We start from the raw sequence: 24,354 nt of genomic DNA on the forward strand, positions 1-24,354 counted from the left end.
TTGGATGTATATCTTACGCTTGATGGCCTTAAACATTTATATCCAGTCATTGCAATGGAAATTAACTCACTCTTACTGTTCTCTTCTCCTCAAATTCGTGGCTCACATACCGGTCAAATTAACCAACACTTCTTTTTTGAATGGATCGTTTTACGAATCCAGTTTTCGCAAACCCAAGAATTTCTGCAACGATTTTGATTTCTGACGAGCCACGTTTCCCACATTTGCAACCCAAAAAACAAACATTTTGTTGGATTATATAATGTTTACTCGCTTGTCTTGATTAAATGCAGCCAAATATGGCGCTAATGTACAAATGGAATGCTAGCAACATGATCACCATGAAAATTTAAAAATTTGTATTCTTTCAGTTTGCAAATCAATAATAACAAGACAATATGGCGTGCATTCACGAAATGTGTAAAAGATTACAACAAGACAACGCATGCCAAAGCACCAAAAAATCAAAGAATTAACCTCAATGTTTGTATTTTGGAGTCATTTACACACAAAATCTAAGTTTCTGGGTTTGATTCTAAATCAATAGGCTTCCTGTTGCATTCCTTATAAAACTTTTGTGTTTGGGAGCACAACGCACGCTAGTGATTTGCTTCTAAAAAGATTGGCTTTACATGTTGCTGAATACATAAGTAAATTTATTAGTCAAAATTGCAACATTGATTATAGGTAGCATGTTGCCGAATAATCAATACATGGGCATTAATAAAATTCTAAGTGCAAATCAACAATGTATGATGTAATTCAAACAATTCATGATCATATCAATCAAGTAATTTTGACAATTGCAAAAACATAGGGTTGATTCAACCAAATGCTATGAATGTAAGGAAAATCTGTTGCCTAAGGACATTTTGAGATTAAAAAAGTCTAAAGTGTTGCATTGATCTTGGTGCCTTGAGTATGCTCCACGAGGCATACAACTTATTGTGCTCGGTCAAATTTTCTGGGGTGTTAAATGTGTTGGCCCTAAGAATGCATAAAGTTGGCAAGGAGAGCCATGTTACTATGCACATTAGTCCAAAAATTTCTCTCATGGTCGAAGATGTTTGTATGTTAGTGCATCTTCGAAAACCTACTTTCAGTGTTTGGGAGATCTCTTATTGGGAGTATGTGTTTCACACGATCTCTTATTGGGAGTATGTGTTTCACACGTTCGATGGTCGTATAAGGGGATCCATCTCAACACCAAACCAACTGAAGATTGGAGGTTAGTTCCACAACACCTTAGTTGGAAAATTACGAGCATGCATGTTGGCAACTCCATGAAACATGAGAGTTTCCATTGGAGTACCCTTTTAATAATCTCGTTAGGTTATGTGGAACCACATCAAGCATTCTTCTTAGCTGAATGGAGTCTTAATTGTAAATTTTGACATGCTTGATGAGGATGGGCATGCTTTGGGTCCACATCGCAAATACGTTGGTCTAGATCAATACTTTAGCAACTATGCCCATTTGCTTGTTGCTACCACTAGATGCATCGCATATGCTCTTTGATTGGCAAATAAAGAACATTTAAAACACAAGTATCCCTTTGAGTGCATAATCAACTCAAAGTTTTTATTCCATAAAGATGGTGGAAATGTTGGGCATTGTCACACTCTTGGAAATAAGATTTGTTGGTTACACATTAGTTATGGACATACTCATAAGCAATAACTTTTATTCATACACTTAACGACAATTCTAAAGTTAGGTTTCCAAACACATAGTTTGGAATAAATATTTTGGTTGCATTATTAGTTGCAAGAGGATGCCAAAATTTTCCACTGGCTAAGATATTGGTCACTCTGAAGTTTGGACCATTTGGGTAACCCAAAAGTGTGTCATATACTTTTGGTTTTTGAAGTCCTCTTTTCAAACAATATTTTTATGAAAGTTTTTAATTTGGGGAAATCTTTGTATGAGTATTTATTCTTTATTTTGATCAAAAAAACTTTGTAGATTTTTAATTTTACGGAGGTTTCCCCACTAAAAATATAGGGTTTGCTAGAAGGAAATTGAAAATAAGGCAAATCTAATAAGAACTAATAACTCTCCAATAGTTAAGGTTATGATTTCCTTTTTCATTAATTATTTCCATGTGTTGGTCATTTTGGAAACAAAAAGAAACATTGGAACACCCCGGACGTTGCTTTGTTTCCCCAAACACGCCTCACAAAGTTTTCCATGGGAGAAAAATCTACGGTCAATTCGATTCGTCCCATGCTTTGCAGGGAGGGAGTAAGACTTGAGACGTGGAGCTACCTTCTCTAGCAGGGATCGAGCCAGTGCATTTAACAAGCAATCACATTCCTAATCCTTCAACAATTACGATTGAGCATGAATGTGCAACTTTCCTTATCCATTCGCAGGAAGAGCACCCCTTTCTCTTGAGAGGTTACATTTTGGTCGTCTTTGACTCGCATTCTTGGGATGCAGCCAATGCATTTAACAAGCAACCGCATTCCTAATCCTTTAGCAATTACGATCGAGCATGTGCATGCAACTTTCCTAATCCTTTCTCAGGAAGAGCACCCCTTTCTCTTGAGGGGTTACATTTTAGTCGTCTTTGACTCACATTCATGGGATTGAGCCAATGAATTTAAGAAGCACGCCACTCTCTTAATCCTTCAACAATTGTGATCAGGCAGGTTACATGCGGCTTTCCTAATCCTGTCACAGGAAGAGCACCCACGCCTTTCTCCCGAGAAAATGGAATGAAAAGGAAGCTTTCAGGGGCATTTCGGGAATTTGGAGAAAATGGATCGCAGGGGCATTCTCGTAAATTTCCCAAAACCCTCCCAAAATTTCCCGCCCTTTTCTTTCTTTCATTCGTCTGCTTCGTTTCGTCGTCGTCGTCGTCTCCTTCTTCTTCTTCTTCTTCTTCTTCTTCTTCTGTTGCAGAGAAACGCAGCCGGATATCCCGAGCTCTCTCTGTGTTTCGGCGACATGGATCGGTACGTTATCATTCAAAAGAGAGATTCTTCTTCTACATCATCACCTGAGGAAGAGCGGTTTCCCAACAAGGAGGTTAAGACGCCGATATTCAGTTCTCGTTTCTGCAACAATGTCACATGGAGACACGCCATAGCTGAATTACAGGGAAGAGTGGAACCTTCTCACAAACAAGCTGTCCTTCAATCTATGCTTCGATCCTTTTCCGAGGTATTTTTCTCCTTCGTTCCATTTTAAGCTTGACAATAGGTTTTAAATTTCCACTGCGGTCATAAGATTTTCTGCACTTATGCTTCAATACTTCTCTGAGGTATTTTCTTTTGCTTTCCATTTAAATCTTAAAATTAACTTTTAGTTTCCCCCGCCATTTAAGATTTAATGATGTTGTTTCGTCACTGCAATATTTTTTCTGCATCTACACTCACAAATTCGATGTCTCGAAAAAGATTATATTAGTTTTACTGGTGAGCTTCATTAGAATTTGTTGAATTCATTCTTTAACAGACACATCTCAATGTTTGAACGTTTTATAACTCTGGATTTCTCTTTGAACCACATGTTGTCATCTAAAATTTGTCTCTAATGGATATATCCCCATAGTTGAAGTTTTTTAGGACCTTACATTTCTCTTTCAATGGTGAACCATCATCTAAGTTTTATTGCTAAGCAGATATGTCTCCATATTTGAAATTGTCTATGAATTTGGAGTTTTTGTCACCAATAAAACATTGACTAAATCTGTTGGAATTATAATTAACATGCATATTAAAAAATCAGTTTTTTAGCCTTATGACATGTGAAGAATTTGAAGATTTTTTATACTGAAGAGGCCTAAAGTTTTTGAAAGTATTTATTCTTAGATATCTGCAAAATTGGAGTCATCTTCTACCTTCAATTTGAATATTTAGTGGCCATTTCCAAATATTGTTGTGCAAATTATGCTAAACCGAGTTTTTTTGTTTTCAAACATTGCTTTGAATCATTTGCAGATAGGGAAGTTCTCACAAGTAGATCAAAACTTCTACCCCAATACGGTACTAAATCATTAACACGTTTTCTTGTTTCAATGTCTAGATTTTGTTCTTTTCTCATCCCACTGCACAGAATTTGACTTGGAGGTCTCTTTTGTCTATTTGGCATATTAAATGGAGTAACTTATGTAAAGCAGTATTTCAATACATACTAATGCTTTGGTGAACATACAAAGGGATGTAGAACTCATTGCATCTAGTGCTCCTCTGGACATATATTTTCATCATAGCTCACTAGATTTGAATGAAGCCAATTTTCGGTGTTAAAAAATTGTATTTTTCTCTGGCAGCAACATATGCAGTCTACCCACTCGGATCAAGGTCTTAGTGCATATCTACATCATCCCAGTCAAATTGAAAGGGATTTCTTTGCCATGTCACACATCTCAAGGTTGTTACTTGCAACCTCAAATGTAATAGACTTAACATGAGTTACGGGGTGCTGAAAAATGAAATTGAGTTAAATTACAATCTGCTTGGCCATCGAATGGCTCTTTATGCATTGTATGATGTTCTTCTTTGTGATGGTTAAATTGGACGCCTATTCTTTTTGGGTATGGCATTTCAAACAAGTAATGCACAGGCATAATGCAAGTGCATGTGCCAACTCAATTATTTGACTAGCCTTAAAAGTTGTTCATTTGTATATGATTGAATTAAGGCAGGCTTTAGGAGAGTGGCCTTATACAACAAGCGATCAAAGTTGTATGGAGCCTACATAAATCTAATATCTTGGGAAAACACATTATTAAGAACTTGGAAACAACATGTGAACATGTAATAAATACCATGTAGCGAATGCAACGTTGGCGCAGATGCATAGAATTTATTCTTGACTCAAACACTTGTAACAAAAGTGATTCTAGATGATGCATATTTAAGAAAAAATGCAGGTTGCATCTTCCGGTTTAGAATTCTATTTGATTGTATAGTTGGACATGTCTTGGGCAATTCAACAATGCAAACTTCTATTGTTAGCAAAAAATATTGTGCAGTTACTTTAAAGTATGGTTGAATAGAAGGTATAGGTTGTGACTTCTGGTATAACACTGTATTTGATTGCATATTTAATACTGTCTGCAAGCAAAAAATGGTGTATGGATATCAGAAGATGCAGCATTCCTCTTGAATTTCAGTCTAATTTCTAGCATTGTCTTGCATTCCCTCTACTTAGTAATGAACTTTTGTGTGGGAGAACTATGTCTACTCCCCTGGCCTCTAATTACACCTCTAATATTCGAGGAGAACTCAACTTTGTTGAAATGATCAGCGAAAAGGAGTGAAGCGGTTGGGTGATATTGCAGCCAAGATATCCACGTTGAAAGAAAGAATAGTAAAGCATATCTAACACGTGATTTCTGTGCCTGGTTAAGTAACAATATTGATGACATTAATGTCAGAGGCCTCTCATTTAATCTTATTGCAAGCCTCAATAGGATAACAATGGGGAGGAGATATTTGACATTATAAACATGGCACAGAGTACCATTATCTGGATTATGTAGGAAACAAGGCTTGTGGATATGAGAGACAGAGAAAATGGGGCATTACCTTTCACTACATATCTGCAAAACACAAAAAATTTCAACCCATGCAACCCCAAATTTGAATATTTAGATTGGATATTGAACTTGCAGATCTAATATACTTCTTAATAGCAAGGTTATATACTCCTTATTTGGCCAAGTTTATAGTAATTATGAAGCTGCACTATTAGATTTGCTTTACAGCATTTCATTACATAGTTATGATTGACCTAGACAAGGGAATATTCTGGCATTTGGATTATTATCACCTCGAAAGGTGACAGCGGTAATCTATAGCAATAGAAACTATATGATTCACAAAAGAATAGACAGGAAATTAATTGCAGATATCTGTTTTGCAGGCCTCACATAACTGGGCTTGAGTTTGACTCAAAGGTGTGTATTATATGTATACTGGTAAATTTGTGGCCAATCAAATCGCATAATTCTAATAGATGTTCGTGATGAACTTTTTTAATGTGTCTTCATAGTCAGACATAATATCGAACGGTATTATTCGTTATTGGATTGAAGCCTGTTAGATTGTATTCTGGGACTTCTTTTTTTAAGTCAATCAGTGATTTACGAGATGGACTCCAACGGCATCACATTAATTGAAGTTTAGGGCAATATGGTCTTGGATTAATATCAGTTTCTGATATGCCTGGCAATTCATTCCAGGGTGTATATTTGGCATCAGTCAACAGCACTGGTTCTCTTGCTATTCATGACTTTGAATCATTGTATTATCATGCTCAAGGTTTGCTACTGTTTATCTTAAAAATGTTCAAAATTCTACTATGATGGCCCTAGTCATTCCAATTATGTATTGCCATTTATAGCTTGCAAAAGTGAAGTTTTATTCCTGTTATCCTCATGCCACCAGGTTCAATTAAGGACACAACGATGCCTGTGATGCAGTTGTCATTGTGCCGAAAACTGGAGGCTGTGAGTTGGAATCCCAAAAATCAGGATGAGGTAGATTATTCTTGCTTCTTCACATATCGTGCTCCATGTAGCTTGGTGTGAAAACACCACAATTCTTTCTTGCTTTCCTATTCTCTCATAATCTGTTCCCATAAAGTTGCTTTCATCTCCAACCTTCAGCTACTTTACTTTGCCAAAAAGTGTATCTTATAATAAAGCGTATTTTTCTTCAAGTTATTTATTTCTCAATTATTTGGTTCTGTCATAGTCTGGGTGGTTTTCCTATAGAATTTCTCTCCGGAAATCTTCTTGTACATTTACCATGTCAAAAAGTATGTTCTAAGAATAGAAAAAGCAAGCTAGAGATTTGAATGTGCTAAATGTTCACATGGTTTATTTTTTGTTGGGTTATATAAAAGTCAGTTTCATGAAGATGCATGTTTAATAACTCTGTTTTGTTTAAATATCATGTTTATGAACTTATATATGGATATAGATATATGTTTACACTGCATGGTTTTCTGTAGTCCTTTGGAAGACTTTGTTGCTGTAGTGATACACTTGTTTTCTACAAGTTGTCTCTAAGTAAATGACAAACTTATTCCATTGGTTCCCGTTAACATATACTTCTTCTATCGTCTAATTCTGTGGGAAAATCCAAAGAGGGGTGAAAGCCCCGTGATGATGTAAAAAGTAATGTGCTTGCTGTTTTTCAACTCGAAAAAGATTGTGAGAAAAGCAGTTAATAGCAGCAGCGGAACAGTTGTTAGAACAAAATAGACACAGCCAAGCTGTGAGAAGGCTGTGAGACAGCAGTAGCAAAAATGGTTGCAAAGAGTAGAGACACAGCCAAAGAGTAGAGGTTGTTTTTAAGTAGCAACAGAAAATAATCTAGGAAGAGAGAATTTAGAACAGAGATAATAAAGATGAAAGAGAGTGCAGGTCTGGCTGCCACCCTCCAACACCTTCTCTCAGCTCCAGAACGGCGGTCCAACATTGAGTCGACTGAGGAGCTGATGAATGGCTTCCCTTGGAAGTGGCTTAGTAAATAAATTAGCCACATTTTCTTGAGTAGGGCAATATGCCAAATTAATGACTTGCGATTTCACCAATTTACGAACAAAATGGTAGTGAGCTTCGACATGTTTTGTTCTACCATGAAATGTTGAGCTATGTGCCAAGGCATGGGTACTTTGGCTGTCGGTGAAAACTGCAATAGGAGAGAGTCTTGCAAAAAACCATTGCATTAACCATAGCAACTCACAACAAGTATCCAAGTTGGCGCGATATTCAGCTTCCGTCGATGAAGTAGAAACTGAGTTTTGCCTTTTCGATTTCCAAGAAATCAAGCTTGAACTTAACATGAAACAATAGCCAGATGTGGACCTTCTAGAATCAATATCACCTGCCCAATCAGCATCTGAGTAGCCAACAAGCTCAATGCCGCCTCCAAAAGACAGACCTCCTCTATAGGGTTGGGAGGGAGGGATAAAAGAAGATAGGTTTGTGTGCTCTTTGGCAAAAAAATCAGACCGAGGATATGGAGACTTCACTGCTCTGATACCATGTGAGAAAAAGCTGTTAATAGCAGCAGCGGAACAGTTGTTGGAACAAAATAGACACAGCCAAGCTGTGAGAAGGCTGTTAGACAGCAGTAGAAAAAATGGTTGCAAAGAGTAGAGACACAGCCAAAGAGTAGAGCTTGTTTTTAAGTAGCAACAGAAAATAATCTAGGAAGAGAGAGAATTTGGAACAGAGATAATAAAGATGAAAGTGCAGGTCTGGAGCTGCCACCCTCCAACAAAGATGACCGAGGGAATCTGTATGTCGAATACCTTGTCTGGTGCATGTTGATTAGATGTTGGTGCTGTTGTCTCTGATAACCTAGTTCTCTTAAAAGACATATATCTTTTTCTTGACCAGCTGCTCTGTCATCACTATTGTTAACCGATGTGGGCTCAAGCTATTTCTATTTCAAGAATGAGGCTGTATGGAGCTTGATTATAGTAATGCTTCAATTAAAGTTTCATATCAGCAAAGCTAGATCTGTCTGGTCATTCCCGCACAACCTTAGAAACTTGGGAATACTAGTTGATTTACAAATAAGAATCAGCATCTATGCTACTTCGACAAGAAGATGGCCAATGCTCATTTGTAATATAACTTGTGTTAGATGATGAATGGTGATAATGCTGAAGTGAGCTCTGTAATGCTCCAATGAATATTACCATCAGCAAGCTAGGTACATGACCTCATTTTTTTCATACCTAAACTCTCTGGAATAATGAACTTGATTTAGGAGTCAGGATTCCAAGCCAGTGTGAACTGCAGACAAAGTGCCATGACATGTACCTCTTATCTAAAAACTCATTGTTGTAGACTTGCTTAAACTAAGGTAGTTCCTAGTTGTATTTGTACTTCATCTATGCGTTGGTACTCTGAGAGCTTTTTTCTTTGTATGAATGAGATACCCACTGAAATCACACTATAAGTTTTATTGAGTATCATAGGCCATGCCTCTTTCGAGATGACAAAATGTAGTCTTATGTTTTTTTGTTTACATTTACGTGTCAAAGGTCACACACATGATTGCGTAACTCTTGGCTGTTGGGACAGGGTTAGAAGGAACTACTCATGGTTTCAAGTTTTTCCATTGGAGTTCTGGAAAGTATGAACGATTTTTCAAATTAACAAATAAAGATGTGTATAGAGAGGGGGAGAGCAGATACGAACGAAACTACACCCTAGAAGAATTGCACTTAGATACAATTATTCTTGCCCTAGGGCTTGATAGTTTCATCAATGGGTGCTAACAAATGCCTTGGGAAATCTGGATTGATGAGAAACGCATTGGCATAGAAAAGTAGTCTTTATTAACAACAAAGTAGTTCTATATTTCATAGCATGTTTTCTCAATTGTGCATGTTTTCATGATTTTTGTACTTCCAAGGATTCCTAGTTCTTTCTATTCAAAATGAGAAGGCAGATGGAGAGGTCTTTGCTTCTCTGATTGAGCCATAGTTTTTATGTAGAAGAAGGCTGATGAGTTGTCATATTTTATTTCTTAATAATATAAAAATGTTATTCGACAGTTTTGAAAACTTTTCTGCACGACTCTAAATATTTCCTAGTAGTTTGAAAGTAGAGCATACTGGTGATATGATATTGAAGATAATATGATTATGCCATACTAAAGGTGTTATTGGTGGTACTTTTGCTAATATAGGTTGCATGCGTTGCAACATGGGGAGGCAAAGTCTATGTATATGATATCTCTTGTGTTACTGATGTTCCTTCACAGGTGAGCATGCTATCAAATCTTCCAGATCGGTGTACTATGAAAGTTCATTTCAATGATATTATTTTTTGAAGGATTGTTTTCGCGTGTTTAATTTCTTCAAGGATACACCATCTGTTTGAAGACTATCTTCCACAAATAAATATGTGGATTGTTTCAAATTAAAAATGGACTGAGAAGATGACCTAGTGATCAAGGCCTTGTTTCTTATACATACCAAGATTGGGGATTTAATTCTGCACTCTACAATGGCCTAGTGATCAAGGCCTCTTTTCTTATACAAACCAAGATTGGGGATTCAAAGGCTTCAGGCCAGTCTGTAGTATCATGTTTATACTGTACACTTTCATAATTGAAGCCACCAATCTCAAAATAAAATAATATAAAAACAGAATCTCCAATAATTATGTTCTATGGTACATCGTGGGAGGTTTCATTGGATTCCTCTTTCTCTCTCTCTCTCTCTCTCAGAATGTGGTGTACATTATTCTGGTCCTCTAGCCTTTTAAATATGTAATTAATATATATCAGAATTTGCTTACAATCCAATGGACCTTACTTGCTGGTTAAAGACCTTTTTGCATCTCAGCATCCATTTCCATACCAGTACAAAACATTATTAAAAATGATCCAACTAATACACTTCACTTGGTTTCATGGAAAGAATTCCAGGAAATACAGCAAGCATGCGAAGAGTGGAGTTTGATTATAAATGGGTTACTCTTGGCTAGCTAAGCTGCAGGAAATGATGTTTTATAAAAGGGAGTCTAACGTAAAGAGATGATTTACTGCACTGGAATGTTGATTATGCAAGACATGTCCCAGACTAACTGTGTGGGACGGATTCCTGGTGATGTCTTTTTGCTGTCGGTAATAGAATTATCTGCAGTCTCCTCTCCCACCTACATGAGTACATGAAGAGTGTTCATTGACATCCTTGCCACTGACTGAGATGGTTAGACGCTGATGAATGATCAATGAAAAATTTCCTAATGCTTGCATACCTCTAGATGCTTATGCTGGTGAACTGTGAAGCTCATTCTCTCAGCCATTGCATACATGATGCAATTCCAGATGGTCTTCATATTTACTTTTCTAATCTGTTCATTTATCATGGCTCCATGTGCTCAGAAATTTCTAGACGTTGAACACTGTAAATATGCGCATGTAATAGCTTTTTTGCATTTATGATTTTATTGTACCGATTATGCTCTGAGTAGACTGGTTGCTATAAATGATCAGGCACAAGTTTCACAATTTTCTGAGATTACTGCCCATGATGTTTGTGGATTGAAATAAGTCTGTGCAAGGAGAATACTAAGTAATGTTCATTGAATTATTCTAGATAAGGTGCCAGTATCCGCAAACATTCTTTAAAAGCATTTCTAGAGTTAATGATCTATTTTCAAGAAATTTTGAAATGGTTTCAGGTGTTGAAGGTAAAATCTACTGTTGCAAAGAGTATGGAATCTACTGGTTTACTTGATGTTACTTTCTCTAAGCTTCATGAAAACAGGTGTTCAAACTATGCCACTTTGTAGAGTTAACTCATATTGAATGTAGCTTATTTTTGGAATATATTAATACAATGGACATGCTTTTGTGTATGAAGAGTTATTGCATGTGGAAAGCATGGGGAGATATATGTTTGGGATAGGAGGGCGAGCAATGTATCTCAATCTACATTTTCATGTCAACAAGGAGGCCACCTTACCAATTTGGCATTGGCAAGAGATGAACAGGTGTGTTTGTTATTCCTGTGAAAATTTGCATATCAAAACTAAATTCGCACTTATGTTTTTTGTAAGAGAGATCATCCTTCATGGTTCAAATGCTTCCTAAAACTACCATGCTCATTTTCTATACAGTTTTCGTTTTCATATACCCTGTTAATATATTGTGATAGTGATGTGTGAACACGCTTATGATAGCTAGGGCTTTTTTACCACTTTAGGAGTCTTTTACTATAGCCAAAAAGTATAACCCTGATGAACAAGACACTTACGTGCTCTTCTAGTTTTGATATACTCTCCCACTTTCAGCTGCTTGTGTGCTTCTTCAGACACGTAATACAACAATTGGTATTAGAGCATCTTGTTTCCCTCTTCTTTCGGTGTCATCAACATCTTCTATTTTTGATGTACTCTCTCCCACTTAGAGACAGAATCCGACAATTGAAATTAGAGCAGGTTGTTGCCCTCTTCTTCCGGTTTCTTTGACATTCATCTGTTTTGTAATTTCAAAGTAAATACAGCATATTTTATTCACCGCAGTACAGTGTGACTGGGTTCAAACTAGTGACCAGTCCAGTTGCAGTCAACTCCACCATTAAGCTATACTGGGTTATTTGATCACTTGGTCACTTGCAATGGCTGAGAATAATCATGTATTCTGGATGTTGGTTATTGAGGTAAACTGAATGGGCCCAACTATCCATTGTGGGCGTATATGATGAGGCATGTATTGATGGTAAAAGGCTTATGGACACTGTGCAGGGTGTTGAAATACATCCTCCAATACATGCAAATATGACAATGGGTGATGTAGGTGGTGTTGAAGATGATGATCGCCAACTTCTTGGTTTTGTTGCAATTCCTATTGTACATATTGTAGAGCAGATTTGTTGCGATTGCAGAGTTGCACAAGCTCAAGCACAAGCACATGCATTGATAGGAATTTCTATCAAACATGCTATTATTTGCTCATGCAAAAGTGCAAAAAAAGTTTGAGATACTCTTACCACATTGTATGGAGCAATAAATGAGGCTTGTGTCTCTTACCTTCAAAAACAGTTGGGCAGTGAGCATATGAATGAAAAAAATTCTATGGATGCTTTTTTGACTAAGAATAAGGATCTGAAAGAGTAGTTGATTTCTGCTGAGGAAATCCTGCCTAATAGCTCCCTTGTGCAAATTCTTTTACATGGTCATCCTGACTATTAGTAGAGGTTGACTTCTTCTCTTCTACTTCTAAAACTATAACCAACAGCATGCGGTAGCTTTGTTATCCAATTTCCTATGTTTGTTTTACTGGAACCAAAGCATATGCGAAACATCCCAAAACATGCAAATGATCAATGGATGGGTTTTTGGCCATCTCATGTCTCATACAATGCTTTTTTGTGACTCCTATCAAGAACATAGGCAATACATAACTACTTTAAGCCAATATTGTGGCAGACTTCTAATCATGCATTTTGCCATTTCCATAAGAGATCTATTTTTCATGTAAAAGCCAAAATTGTGGCAACGACTGACTTCTAATCATGCATCTTGTCCTTTCCATGAGAGATCTATTTTTCATGTCAGCTACACCATTTTGTTGAGGTGTATCACATGCTGAAGCATTTTCAGCCATGGACAATAAAATTTTAAAGCATGAAAACTTATAAGATTTTGACTTTAGATTATAAATCCAAGCTTGTCTAATTCCCAAATAATGGTGTTTGCATAGAACCACAAACATCACTGTGAATAACCTACTCAGCTCGCAAGGAAGATTGTTTCATTTATTTCAAAATGAAGCCTTGACATGTTTAGGTGGTGTCTCCAGTTTGGTAGAGGAAACCATATTTGATTTTTGCAGCCACAATAAAATAGCAAGGTTTGAATTACCAAAGTGATCATGCCAAAGTTTTATGTCTAAAACAGTACGTTAATCATGTAATTTGCGTGCTCATATTTCTATTATCATTTATGGGCCTATCCAATGATGGTATCACCTTGAGAGAGATCATGCAGAATACATCTAACATCAACAAATTTTACAATAAGCCAATCTTTGCGAGTGTTGAAACTGACAATAAATTGTTCTTGAGCCCCAGTACTTACTGAGCATTTGAAAGAGTGAAACTACTACCACCTGTTGCAACAAGCATGATTCTATCAATACCCATGACAAGATATGATGCATTAATAGTGCATATACTTTGAAATAGCAAACAGAAGAGAGTCAAGGATGGCCAAAAGAAGACGATGATCGCTCTGATACGAACTGTTGGATTCTGTTGTTGAAAAAATACACAGGCAGCTGAAAATAGAAGAAAATATATTGAAAAAGGAACTGTACCTAAGCACCTTAACCGAAAGGGTTATACTTCTTGGCTAGGTTAAAAAAACTCCTAAGAGGTATGAAAGTGCTAGCCATCCTAATCATGTTCACATACATTAATCTTAAGTGTCATCATACACCTTATCACAATATATGAAGAGGATTTGGGGTGTTTGCATCACTATTTGGGCATTCAGTTAATGCAAGTTGATGGGGGAAAGCAATGTGTCAAACAGAGAATAATATGGCATACCTTTTCGGAACAGCTATGCCTAGGGAGAAGTTTGAAGCTTTTCACAAAGCTTTGGGCTTACTACCTTTTGTGGATTTATTTCATTCCACATAGCTTGGCACTTCCTATTTTTGAGTGCCAGTTCTATGTTCAACGCATCACTCTCAGGGGGGGGCTGGGGGAGTTGTTCATATATTGTGATAGTGATGTGTGAACACATGTAGGATAATAGGGTATCTCTTTAGGAGGTTTTTATTATAGCCCAAAAGTAAACATTATGATTAAGCCACTTAGTTGCAGTTCCTTTTCTGATAAATTCGCTCCCATTTTCCCAAAGTGATAGAATCCAACATACCCAAAACTATTGACATATACGTTATCTCAAAGTTGGGTTCTTGGTGTTACATTTGAAGTGCCCCATTTCATGTTGTTTTCAATTAATGGACTGTTAATGAATTTCATCATCCAGTTGGGTGCTTGTGTTCATGAGGACAGAATATAAGGCATGACCCCTGAGATATTTTATTATATCTTGTCTAGCTTTGATTAGGTGTAATTCATTGAAGTAGCTAAAACAGTGAAGAAATTAATGTTTGTTTTATAAATTTGGATAGTTACACTCTTTCATTAATGAACAACCCTATGCTTGGATAAAAAGTTCATAAGGAGAGGTCTGGTTCTGTATCCTTAAAATGTTTAGGGTTTTACGTAGTTTTCTTTTCTTTTAGATATAAACCAGATGTAAATCTTTCGCAATATGTAGTTATGATGTCTGATGGGGTGAGAAGAGTCTTGATTTCCACTAGGTAGGACATCTGAGGAATCTCTGATTTATTATGTTATAAAAACCATTGGCTTCAGTAGAGATAAGCATCAAACAAGAAGATTGAGTCTTGGGATCAGAACAGAGAAGTTGCAAACAGAGAGGTGGTTGTCACACAGGACCTAAAAGGTGTGGATTGCAACAAAAGCCTATAAGCATCAAACACGAAGATTGAGTCTTAGGATCAGAACAGAGAAGGTGCAAACAGAGAGGTGGTTGTGACACATGACCTAAAAAGTATGGACAGCAGCAACAGCCTGCAGATAAGCATAGAGGCTAGGATTTGTAGGATAAGAGGAGAAAATCTAAATGTATATACTTTGTAAAATGGCATGAAATATGCTTTGGCACAAAAGAATGGAGCTAGTTGAATCTTTTATTTACATTATACAATGACCTGAAATATGATTCAGCATGGGTAGTTGAAAAATGAAATATAATTTGCATTTTCTTGCTTTTCTTGCTTAGGTATTCTATTCTGGTAGTAGCCTTGGACAGCTTCATGCGTGGGACTTCAGGGGAGGACACAACTCTGCTGCATTTGTGGCCCCTAGCCAAGTAGGTCCATAACTTAAAAATAGGCTGGGTTGGGAATCACTCATACAATAATGTTACTGATTTTCAGGCTTTTAATCCACCATTTTCTACTTGGAAAATTGCAGCACTCTTGCAAGAGATACCTTCATTGCAAGTGCGTTTCTATTTTCTTTTATTCCTACATATTAATATTTTTCAGGCCCTCAACCTATTGACAAGTGATCTCTATATTTGAATTGGTATCTGTGCAGGCACAGACAGAAATAGAGACAAGCGGCATCCAGTCAGTTCATCTGAACCCGTGCTGTGAGAAACAGCTTGCATTTCATCTCAACAATGGATGGTGATATTTCCCTTCTAGCAACTTTAGTGATAAAGGTTCAAGCAGAAGTTCAGAATATAGATGGAAACTTGTGATTAAGAATTGAACCTCCAGTGAAATATAATGGTTCTGAATTTTACATTGATCTATTTCAGGGAAAGTAAATGAAAGGAATATCAGCCCCCCTGCAACTGTGTAAACAGATGGGTGTGGAAACATGTATATTTAAGCTCTATCCAATAGGGATGCATGGTGTGAATGCCAGTCACAACAAAGCTTTGTCATTCTTAGCTTGCTATTAGAAGTCAATTGCTGGTTCCATGGGAAATGCAATATATGGAACATCAGGCCTGTCCAACTCGCTCCTTGCTCCTAGTGTGGAAACCAATGGGCATGGAGACACCCGTGTTTAAGATCTATCCCATAGGGATACATGGTGTGAATGCTAGTCATAACTCATCCCCATGTCCATCAGAAATTGAACTTTGAAAGCAGGGATCCTTTAATGACATCTTTCATGTGCATTGGGCTTGAATAATCAAACTTGTGAAGATTCAAGGACACAAAAGTCCAATATTTGCAAGTTTGCAATATCTGCTATACATGCTTTGGACTTCATATCTCACTTTTGATATTAATAGTAGACACAAGTTTTATTAATAGAAAAATTGTCTTGATTCAGAAGCCAGAATAATGTGGGGAAAATAATTCTCTGGATAAGAAGCCAATTGAGTGACCTATGTTACATGATCATGCTACTACAATGAGAATTGTCATGTGGCATAATGATCTATATGACATTTGGTATTTCCGTTAGTGATATAATTTAGGTGCAACTACAAGTTTTATTAATACAAAATTTTCTTGATTCAGAAGCCAGAATAATGTGGGGAAAATAATTCTCTGGATAAGAAGCCAATTGAGTAATCTATGTCATGTGATCATGCTACCCCAATGAGAATTGTCATGTGGCATAATGATCTATATGACATTTGGTGTTTCTGTTAGTGATATAATTTAGGTGCAACTAGCAGCTCTATTTGAAGTTCGTATGACTTATAGTTTCTTAGATTCATTTGAAAATTTTCTCATTTTTACTAAAGAGTGAATATTTATTTCTTTTTATAAAGGTGATATAAAGATATTTTGTGGACTTGGATAGGTCAGGCGTGTTTGATTTGTCTAGTCTTGACATAACACATGTACATTGCCCTCCACCGCCTTGGTTATACGGCGACAGGTATTTTTAAGAAGTATTTTGTTATTCCTGTGTAACATCGTATTCATATGTTTGTTATATTTTTTATGTCAATCATGAGTTTGGCCAAATATGTTTGTCCTTGAGCCTGATTTTAATGAATCTTAGCTCTTCTGCCATGCTCTACATGATGGAGTGGGACTTCACTTATTAACATTAGAAATGGATAGATTGCATTGTTATCTGTGAATAAATGCATTCCTATATTATTGTCTTCCTTTCCAACACAGTTTGGAGCAAGAATGTCAGTCTCATTAAAATGAGGAATATATGTAATTCTGACCACCTTGAATAGGATATCATAGAATGATATTACAAACAGTAAAAAGATATTTTGATTGCATGCTATGTATGCCATATGGCCTATGACATATGCCAGTCAGACTGTTAAAGTTTACTCTTGATGCCTAGCATCATTCCAAATTCAAGAGGCCAATATCTCTTCTGATCCTAGAACATCTCGTATCCAGCACTCAAAGTTCAAGGACATGGAATGAATTCAAAATGTTGACATGTATGATATACCATTGGGAATAACCCTAAACCCTGCTTCCCTAGATTCTTTTTGTCTTACATCTAGCCCAAATTCCCTATTCTGTTCTAAACTCCAACAAAACCCTGAAAATTCAGAATATAATATTAGAATGCATCAATACATGAAACAACTTGGTAAGCAAGAAGCCGTCACGAGATACTGGATGATGTATGGGAATTCGTACATTTGGGATTGCCTACAAGAGTCTGAGTGCATGTAGCTAGTTTGTGGATAGAAACAAATGCCTCACACATGTATTGAGTCTAAGGTACTAAGAGTAAATCTCAGAAAAAGAAACTGAGGAATCATATCCCAAGACCATTAATGTTCCATTATACACAAGGGTAGTAGCTCTTGAAATGACAAATCTGAGCAAGGATTAGGACAAGTTCATTACAAGACATTTCTTCCAGGGAGTTATGTTAGTAGCTCTCAAGGTGAAATCTTAGCAAGGATTAGGAGCGATAGGCTAAGTCAGGTATACCTACTGACTTTATTGTTGAATTTTGAGCGAAGTACGTGAGGCCTTGAAAGTTTATATTCTGCTGGTATGCAAGAGAAAAATGAATGTGAGATCTATTCCTTTGCCCCTGCTTTCCCATCCTATTCAACATTACAGTAACTGGTGAAATTGACATATGCAGAGACGAAGATATCCTTGTGAACACGACAACTCTTCTAGAAAGAAAGCCCACATGGTTGTCAGCACATTCTGTAAGTAAAAAAAACTTTAATTTCTGGGTGAATTTTTTTTGGATGTAGTAGTAACTGTACATCTGATTGAAAAAGACCTCTTTGATTAGTTTTCATGAAGATTACTTAAGCTTGTCTTTAAGGTTGGACCGTTTGAATTAGGCTTAGCAGGTCTAGAAGGTTCTGTCTTGTAGATAATAACTTCATTGCCCTTTAGTTTTGCAAGATCCGATGACAAGTTTCACTGTGACATCTATACAGAACACTCATTTTCAAGCTGAGAGGTGATAAACTCGTGTTGATAGCCTTACTAGAGGGTCTCCAAATATTTAGAAAGATCACAGAGACAGAAAATGATGTAGAAACTTCTTCAGAGATGAGAGTCTGTAATGCATGTATTCAGAACAATAAACCTCTTGTGAGGTTAGGGCTTCATGAAGCATTTCTGGTTATGAGGAAGCAAGTCTATTTTTGATAGTGGTGATATATAGTTAGATTATGGGCAATGTATGAATGCATTGTAATTTAGCAAGAGAGATGATGAATATAGAACGAACACTTGCTAAGGTTAGGATTGCTGGGAGAACACTGATATGGAGGACCAGTTCACCTATGGCATGATAATGTATTGGTCTTACCTATCTCTAGGACCTGAATAACTTGATGCTCAAACTATCTTATTCTATTCTTTTTGTTTTTATTGCAGATTTACGCATGTCCTTCTCTATCCAGTTCTAAAATTATTTTCCTGGACTTTCGTGCCAGACTATGTTCACCGCATCATGTTGAAAATGGGTAAGTGCTATTTGTTTCATTCAGTAAATTGACCATTGTAAGTTACCTGACAGATGAAACCTGTATACAGAAATGAAGCTCCAACAACTCACGTTGAGACTCCTACATCAGTAACAGTGGGAGTTTGTGCATCACATCCACTAAATGATTGTATAGTGGCAGGGACGCCGGTAAGTTGTTACATGTGATAACAAAGACAGATTATTTTCTCCGTACTAAAGCAACTATTGTTTAAAATTGGGAATCCTATCTCTCAGGGAGCATCTATACTCATTATTGGACATCAAAATGGATAAGATAGCTGCCTTGAACGTCTGAACTAGTTTAGCGCCCAAAATATGGACCTCATAAGATGGGAGTTTGTAACTTGTATGATTTTTTTTATACTCGAGAAACATTTACAGTTCTGTAGGTAACTTGTTCTGTAAATATTCCACTCATTCTGTAAATATTCCAGCATTCATGTTATGGTGGTGTATACTAGTAACCTTATTTTACTTTGCACAGCCTCGTTCGTTCTTCACAATACTACATGATAAGACTCATCCCAAAGGTTTATGTCATCGCAGAGGCAGCTGGTTATTCAGGACAATTTGGATCTTGATAGTTGTAGCCAGATTATAACCTTTTCTGTATAATTTCCTTCAATATAGGCAAGATAATGATTTGTCCCCTTTGCGGTTTAAGAATGTCCTCTCTTCCTTCACAGTTGCATACTTTATGATATGTGGAATTATAGGGATATGTAATGCGTTGGAAGTAATTACCATAAAAACATAATTATTCTTCAATTATACTTTTGGTTCAATGTAACTCTAATATTTTGGTAACTGTAGTAGCAACATCTCTAAGACCTTGTCCTTGCAAATATATTTGAACATTATATTTTAATATAAGATAATGATCTCTATCAAGCTTCTTTGGTTTTGCCTCTTGTATCAACAGCTTTCTACTTCTGAATAATATCTCAAATCAAGATGAATGTTTATGTGCACAGTTATGAGGTTAAATGTTTTTGTATTTGAAATTAGATTTTAAATTATTGTGGAATTTGTGATATCTAGTAAAATGGAAATTATGCCAAAGTTTTAGCCATATGATTTTGACGAGTAAAATGGAGTCATGACTAGTAGATACCCGATGAGAAGATCACAATCACCTTGAATATTGAATAAATTCTATTGCTTCAAGTAGTTAGTCTAACAACAACCATTGAGAGAGATCACCGTGCTTTCATCTTGGTTACTTTGAAATAATGTGAATCATCTATGAATAGCTTTGATGAAGAAACCTTAATTTGGGAATGAACATAGATTTGATTCTAATATTGGTTATATTTTCTTAGTTGGTAGATGGATTTTTTATAATTTCTTGAAGAGATTGATCACAATCTCTTGGGTGGGGGTTTCAACCTATGGCAAGGATTGAACATGGGTCAAATAATCAGCTTATTATTTCTCCAAATAAAGTTCACCACCAAAATATAGATAAGCAATGTGGTTGATGATGCAAAGAAGATCTAGACTTACTACTAATACAAATTATACTCACTCTACAACCTATCATGTGTTCAAGGTTATTTAAATATGTGAAACTTTTCTAGATTCGAGTATGTTAGAAGAGTGGACATAGTGAAAAATCATCGCCATGACTTCCTTTTTGGTAATCCATGCTTAGAAAATTACAAGTTAAAGATACAAAAATTAGGCTCTTAAAGCACAATTAGGTAGAATATTAAAGATAGAGGTTTAAGCTTTAGCTTTAGGGAATGCTTTTTATGGTAACCCCAAAAGTATTATGTGACATATGAATGTAAAAATTTATATGGCAGTTTATCTTTAGGTAATGTATGTTACATATAATGGTTATATTTAGAGATTGTATCTTATTTTGTGTTTATTGCTATGCTTATAGTAGCTTTTGTATGTTTGCACGTCAAACTTAGTGTGTAGGTCTTCTATGCTAGATTTATGTCAATGTTATCTTTCAAGGTTTTGGTTATGCATGTAGCATATATTTATGAATGTAGGATGCATGTATTATTTATATTAGGTTTATGTCTAAGCTTTTTATGTATCTTATGTTTTAGGGTTTTATGTTTGTATTTATGTTCAGGTCGAATTATGTTTAGATTTTGGTTATGCATGTAGTATTTGAACAATTGTTTGGTTGCATATAGAATTTATATCTTCCCCTATGTATGTGCACGCATGAATGAAGAATTCATGTATATTAAGTTTAGGTATGTATATATGTCATATGTAAGTTAGGTATCCTCGGTATATGTATCTACATGTAAGTTAGTATGATGTATGTAGGGTAGGTCTATATGTAAGCTACGCATGTAAATTAGTATCAAAGGTGGTACTTTAAATATCAATTACCAAAAGCTCATGGGACTAAACTTTTATAGATTGTAAAACACGAGAGCATTAGGTCGTTCCATAGATAACCAAGAAGACAACAAGGTGTGAATATTCGTTAGATAGAAGATTCTAAAATGTATGTAGTTGTAGGGCTACACAAATTAGTGTTTGGAGACATTATGTTGAGAACAATCAACATTCACAAAACAAGTCATCAAAGAGGGTTTAGAAGAATTGGGCGATGAGCCTTGACACATTGGTATATACATAACTGGCCGGGTGTAATGAAATTGGTTTGTTATATAGAAATAATTAAGGGCCTAGTTCGAAGAGACATATGAACATGTCCCTAACATTGTAGAATGAAAGAGATGTTGGAGGTTAGTTGGATGTAGAAAAAATCAAGGTTGGGTGATCCGAGTATAATATTCTAAGATGATGAGATAAAAGGCATCTCACTAAAAGGTTCGTCAAACTCCAAATGTATAAATCAAGTGGTTGTAGATGTTGCAAAATGGCATTGGTTGACTGACACAAGGAATGTGGGAAATGGTAGATGTAAGTAGATTCCAAAATTAATAAATGAACTATATTGTAGAGGACCCAAGTGATCTAATAAAAATGTATGTTTATTGAGTCACTTATATAAACTTAACTAGATGGATCTTTTGTTTTTTGGAAAAAAAAAACTAGATGGATCTTCTTGTCTATTATTTTTTTGTTACTGAGTTTTGAAATTTGAGAAACTAAAAACAATGAAATCCCTAAATATAAAATATTTCTACTTAGTAGAAGGGAGGCTTGAGTTCTCTTGATGGAGATAATGGTATAAACAATGGTACAAAAGCGGATGGAAGTAGCATTGGATGTGATTTTGGCATGTATATGAAATGAGAACATTCTATACAATAAACAAGACTTCTACAACATGCAACATATACACTTTCATAAGAAATACAAAAAATTAACATTGTCTTGAGTCTTCAAGCTTCATAAATTAGTATTGCTTTCAAAATTCATAAAGATTCCATGTTTATGTACCGGTATTGTTTCATGAAAATTAAAATTTAGGCAAATCATGAGTGAATATAAGATAGAACCGCTCTTGAACTACTCTCCATGTGAAATGTTTCTACTTGAAAAACACAATTTTTTCCTCATGTTTCTTATGTTGATCTTTTTAGAGTTTGATCCATCTTCGTTTCATCCACCTAAGCAACAAGACAATTGGAAAAGAAACGACAACTCTTCCACACAAGTTTTCGAAGGAACTACTATAGTCCACTAGTTGTTCCACAACAAAATTGTGGCGTTTGATTCGAGATAGAGAAAAGAAAAACTTGCATCACCTAATGCAAAAGTATATCTATACAAAAGGACAATGACTTAATATGTTTTTCTTTTATGCAACTATAGGAAAAAACTATTTGACCTTAGTTAATGTGTGCATGGTATGACTTGTTTGAGGACAATGCTTTAGTGGACGGGTTTATAGATATAAATGACTTCGAAAACCGTTTTATGTGGAAAATTAAACAAATCTCATTTAAAATTGACTCAATAAAACTAAAAGCATTTAAATAGAAACCTTGGAGGTGTGGGAGATTATTATAAAATCCTGCTTGGATAAGTATCAAGGCATGCAAATGGCAACCAAGAAACACAAAGCCATTGTTATTGTTATCATGATCTTACTTGAAAAAATATTTTAGTTGATTGCTTTACATGATAAGGAAGGGAATGAGAACCTTTTCAAATTAGGCAATATTGATATCCCATTTCAAATTGAATGATAAACTTGAAGGCCTTTAATTGGAAAGCTTGGAGGTGTGGGTAATTGGAAATAATTGCAAAAGAGCTCATGTCTCAGTAGACATATTTCAAGTGCTTAGGAAAAGATTTGTAGAAGAGGTCATGTTGCTTTACAAGAATGAGAACCTTTTTAAAATAGGCAATGTTGATTAGAAAACTTAAGTTAGATGGGATATGTTTAAGTATCTACATATTTTAAGTGCTTAGGAAAAGAGTTGTAGAAATGTGGGAGGAGGGGGATTTATCCACGATGATGAAAGGGAAGTGCACAATGAATAGTGGAACTAAATATACTAGTAGGACGTGTGCTCGACATGTCTTCATTTTTTACTATAAAGAGCTAATCGTTGAACATGCTTATCAAATGATCCATATTAACTACATATAATATACCGTATCAAACACCTTCATCTCCTAGGCTATGATAACCAAGAACTCTGGCAATAGCTACTTCATAACACCCATGAACCAACATTTCATTTAGCATCTAATGCGAAAAATGTCATATTAAGTTTTGGCTTCGCAATCAGTCGAATGTTTTACAATGTCAATAAGACTCTTGATGAAGAACAACTAGTCATGTCCTACATGCAAAAGCGTAACACTGCCACAAAGGTAACTCATGCAATGACTCAAGGAACAATGACGCTAGGAATGTCACCCCCCATCATAAGTGTTGGAATAAAAGTCCTATTGCATCCAATTGTATTCCTAGTGTGAACACTCTCAGAGTTAGGGCCTAGTTAACCTAACTATATAAGAGAGAAGTGTATCTTGTAACATGAGTTCGTGGGATTAATAAAGAAACAATCTTCTTGAGCCATAACCGTGTAAACCGTCTGTCTGTCTCTTTCTCTCTGTGTATACTTTCTTAAACAGATACATTGCATCATATGTCCATCTTGTGCTTGCCTGTTAACTCCGTAGAAAGATCCATACAAGCTTCTACACTAATAAACCCATCATCACATTACAACCGACCCAAACACACAATGTCAACAAAGTTGTATCAGAGCATCTTGGAGTTTTGCAGCAACAACACAAGAAGGGGAAGAACCGACTAAAAGAAATGACCAGGTCATAAATCTCACTTCCTAGAAAACATGGCTTCAACATCGGGCATAGGAGTGGAAATCTGAAAGTTTGATGGTAAAAACTTTGTCTTATGGAAGGAGATTATGCAGGATGTAC

The 24,354-nt window shown here is 35.9% G+C and overlaps 1 protein-coding gene across 1 annotated transcript; it reads left to right on the top strand.

Moving 5' to 3' along the window:
- The first annotated feature begins 2,873 nt into the window (after positions 1-2,873).
- On the top strand, positions 2,874-19,927 carry LOC147854477 (uncharacterized). Its single transcript, XM_087331377.1, has 18 exons — positions 2,874-3,168; positions 3,948-3,992; positions 4,280-4,380; positions 5,878-5,911; positions 6,197-6,275; positions 6,402-6,493; positions 9,669-9,743; positions 11,171-11,256; positions 11,353-11,482; positions 15,314-15,403; positions 15,471-15,536; positions 15,634-15,725; positions 16,867-16,944; positions 18,142-18,211; positions 18,897-18,985; positions 19,056-19,155; positions 19,243-19,351; positions 19,491-19,927. The coding sequence occupies exons 1-17, from the start codon at positions 2,953-2,955 to the stop codon at positions 19,279-19,281; spliced, it is 1,482 nt and encodes a 493-aa protein (XP_087187503.1). The 5' UTR covers positions 2,874-2,952; the 3' UTR covers positions 19,282-19,351; positions 19,491-19,927.
- Positions 19,928-24,354: the final 4,427 nt, after the last annotated feature.

Source organism: Azolla caroliniana, unplaced genomic scaffold, assembly GCF_043228905.1.
Source record: "Azolla caroliniana isolate FFs.n. ecotype wild unplaced genomic scaffold, voAzoCaro1.0.p SCAF_15, whole genome shotgun sequence".
Lineage (NCBI taxonomy): Eukaryota > Viridiplantae > Streptophyta > Polypodiopsida > Salviniales > Salviniaceae > Azolla > Azolla caroliniana.

Bases quoted from the DNA above. Each gene is read 5' to 3' on its own strand.
- LOC147854477 (XM_087331377.1), top strand. From the start codon at position 2,953: ATGGATCGGTACGTTATCATTCAAAAGAGAGATTCTTCTTCTACATCA. The intron at 3,993-4,279 runs GTACTAAATCAT...TTTCTCTGGCAG, and splicing joins AAAACTTCTACCCCAATACG to CAACATATGCAGTCTACCCA. The intron at 6,494-9,668 runs GTAGATTATTCT...TTGCTAATATAG, and splicing joins ATCCCAAAAATCAGGATGAG to GTTGCATGCGTTGCAACATG.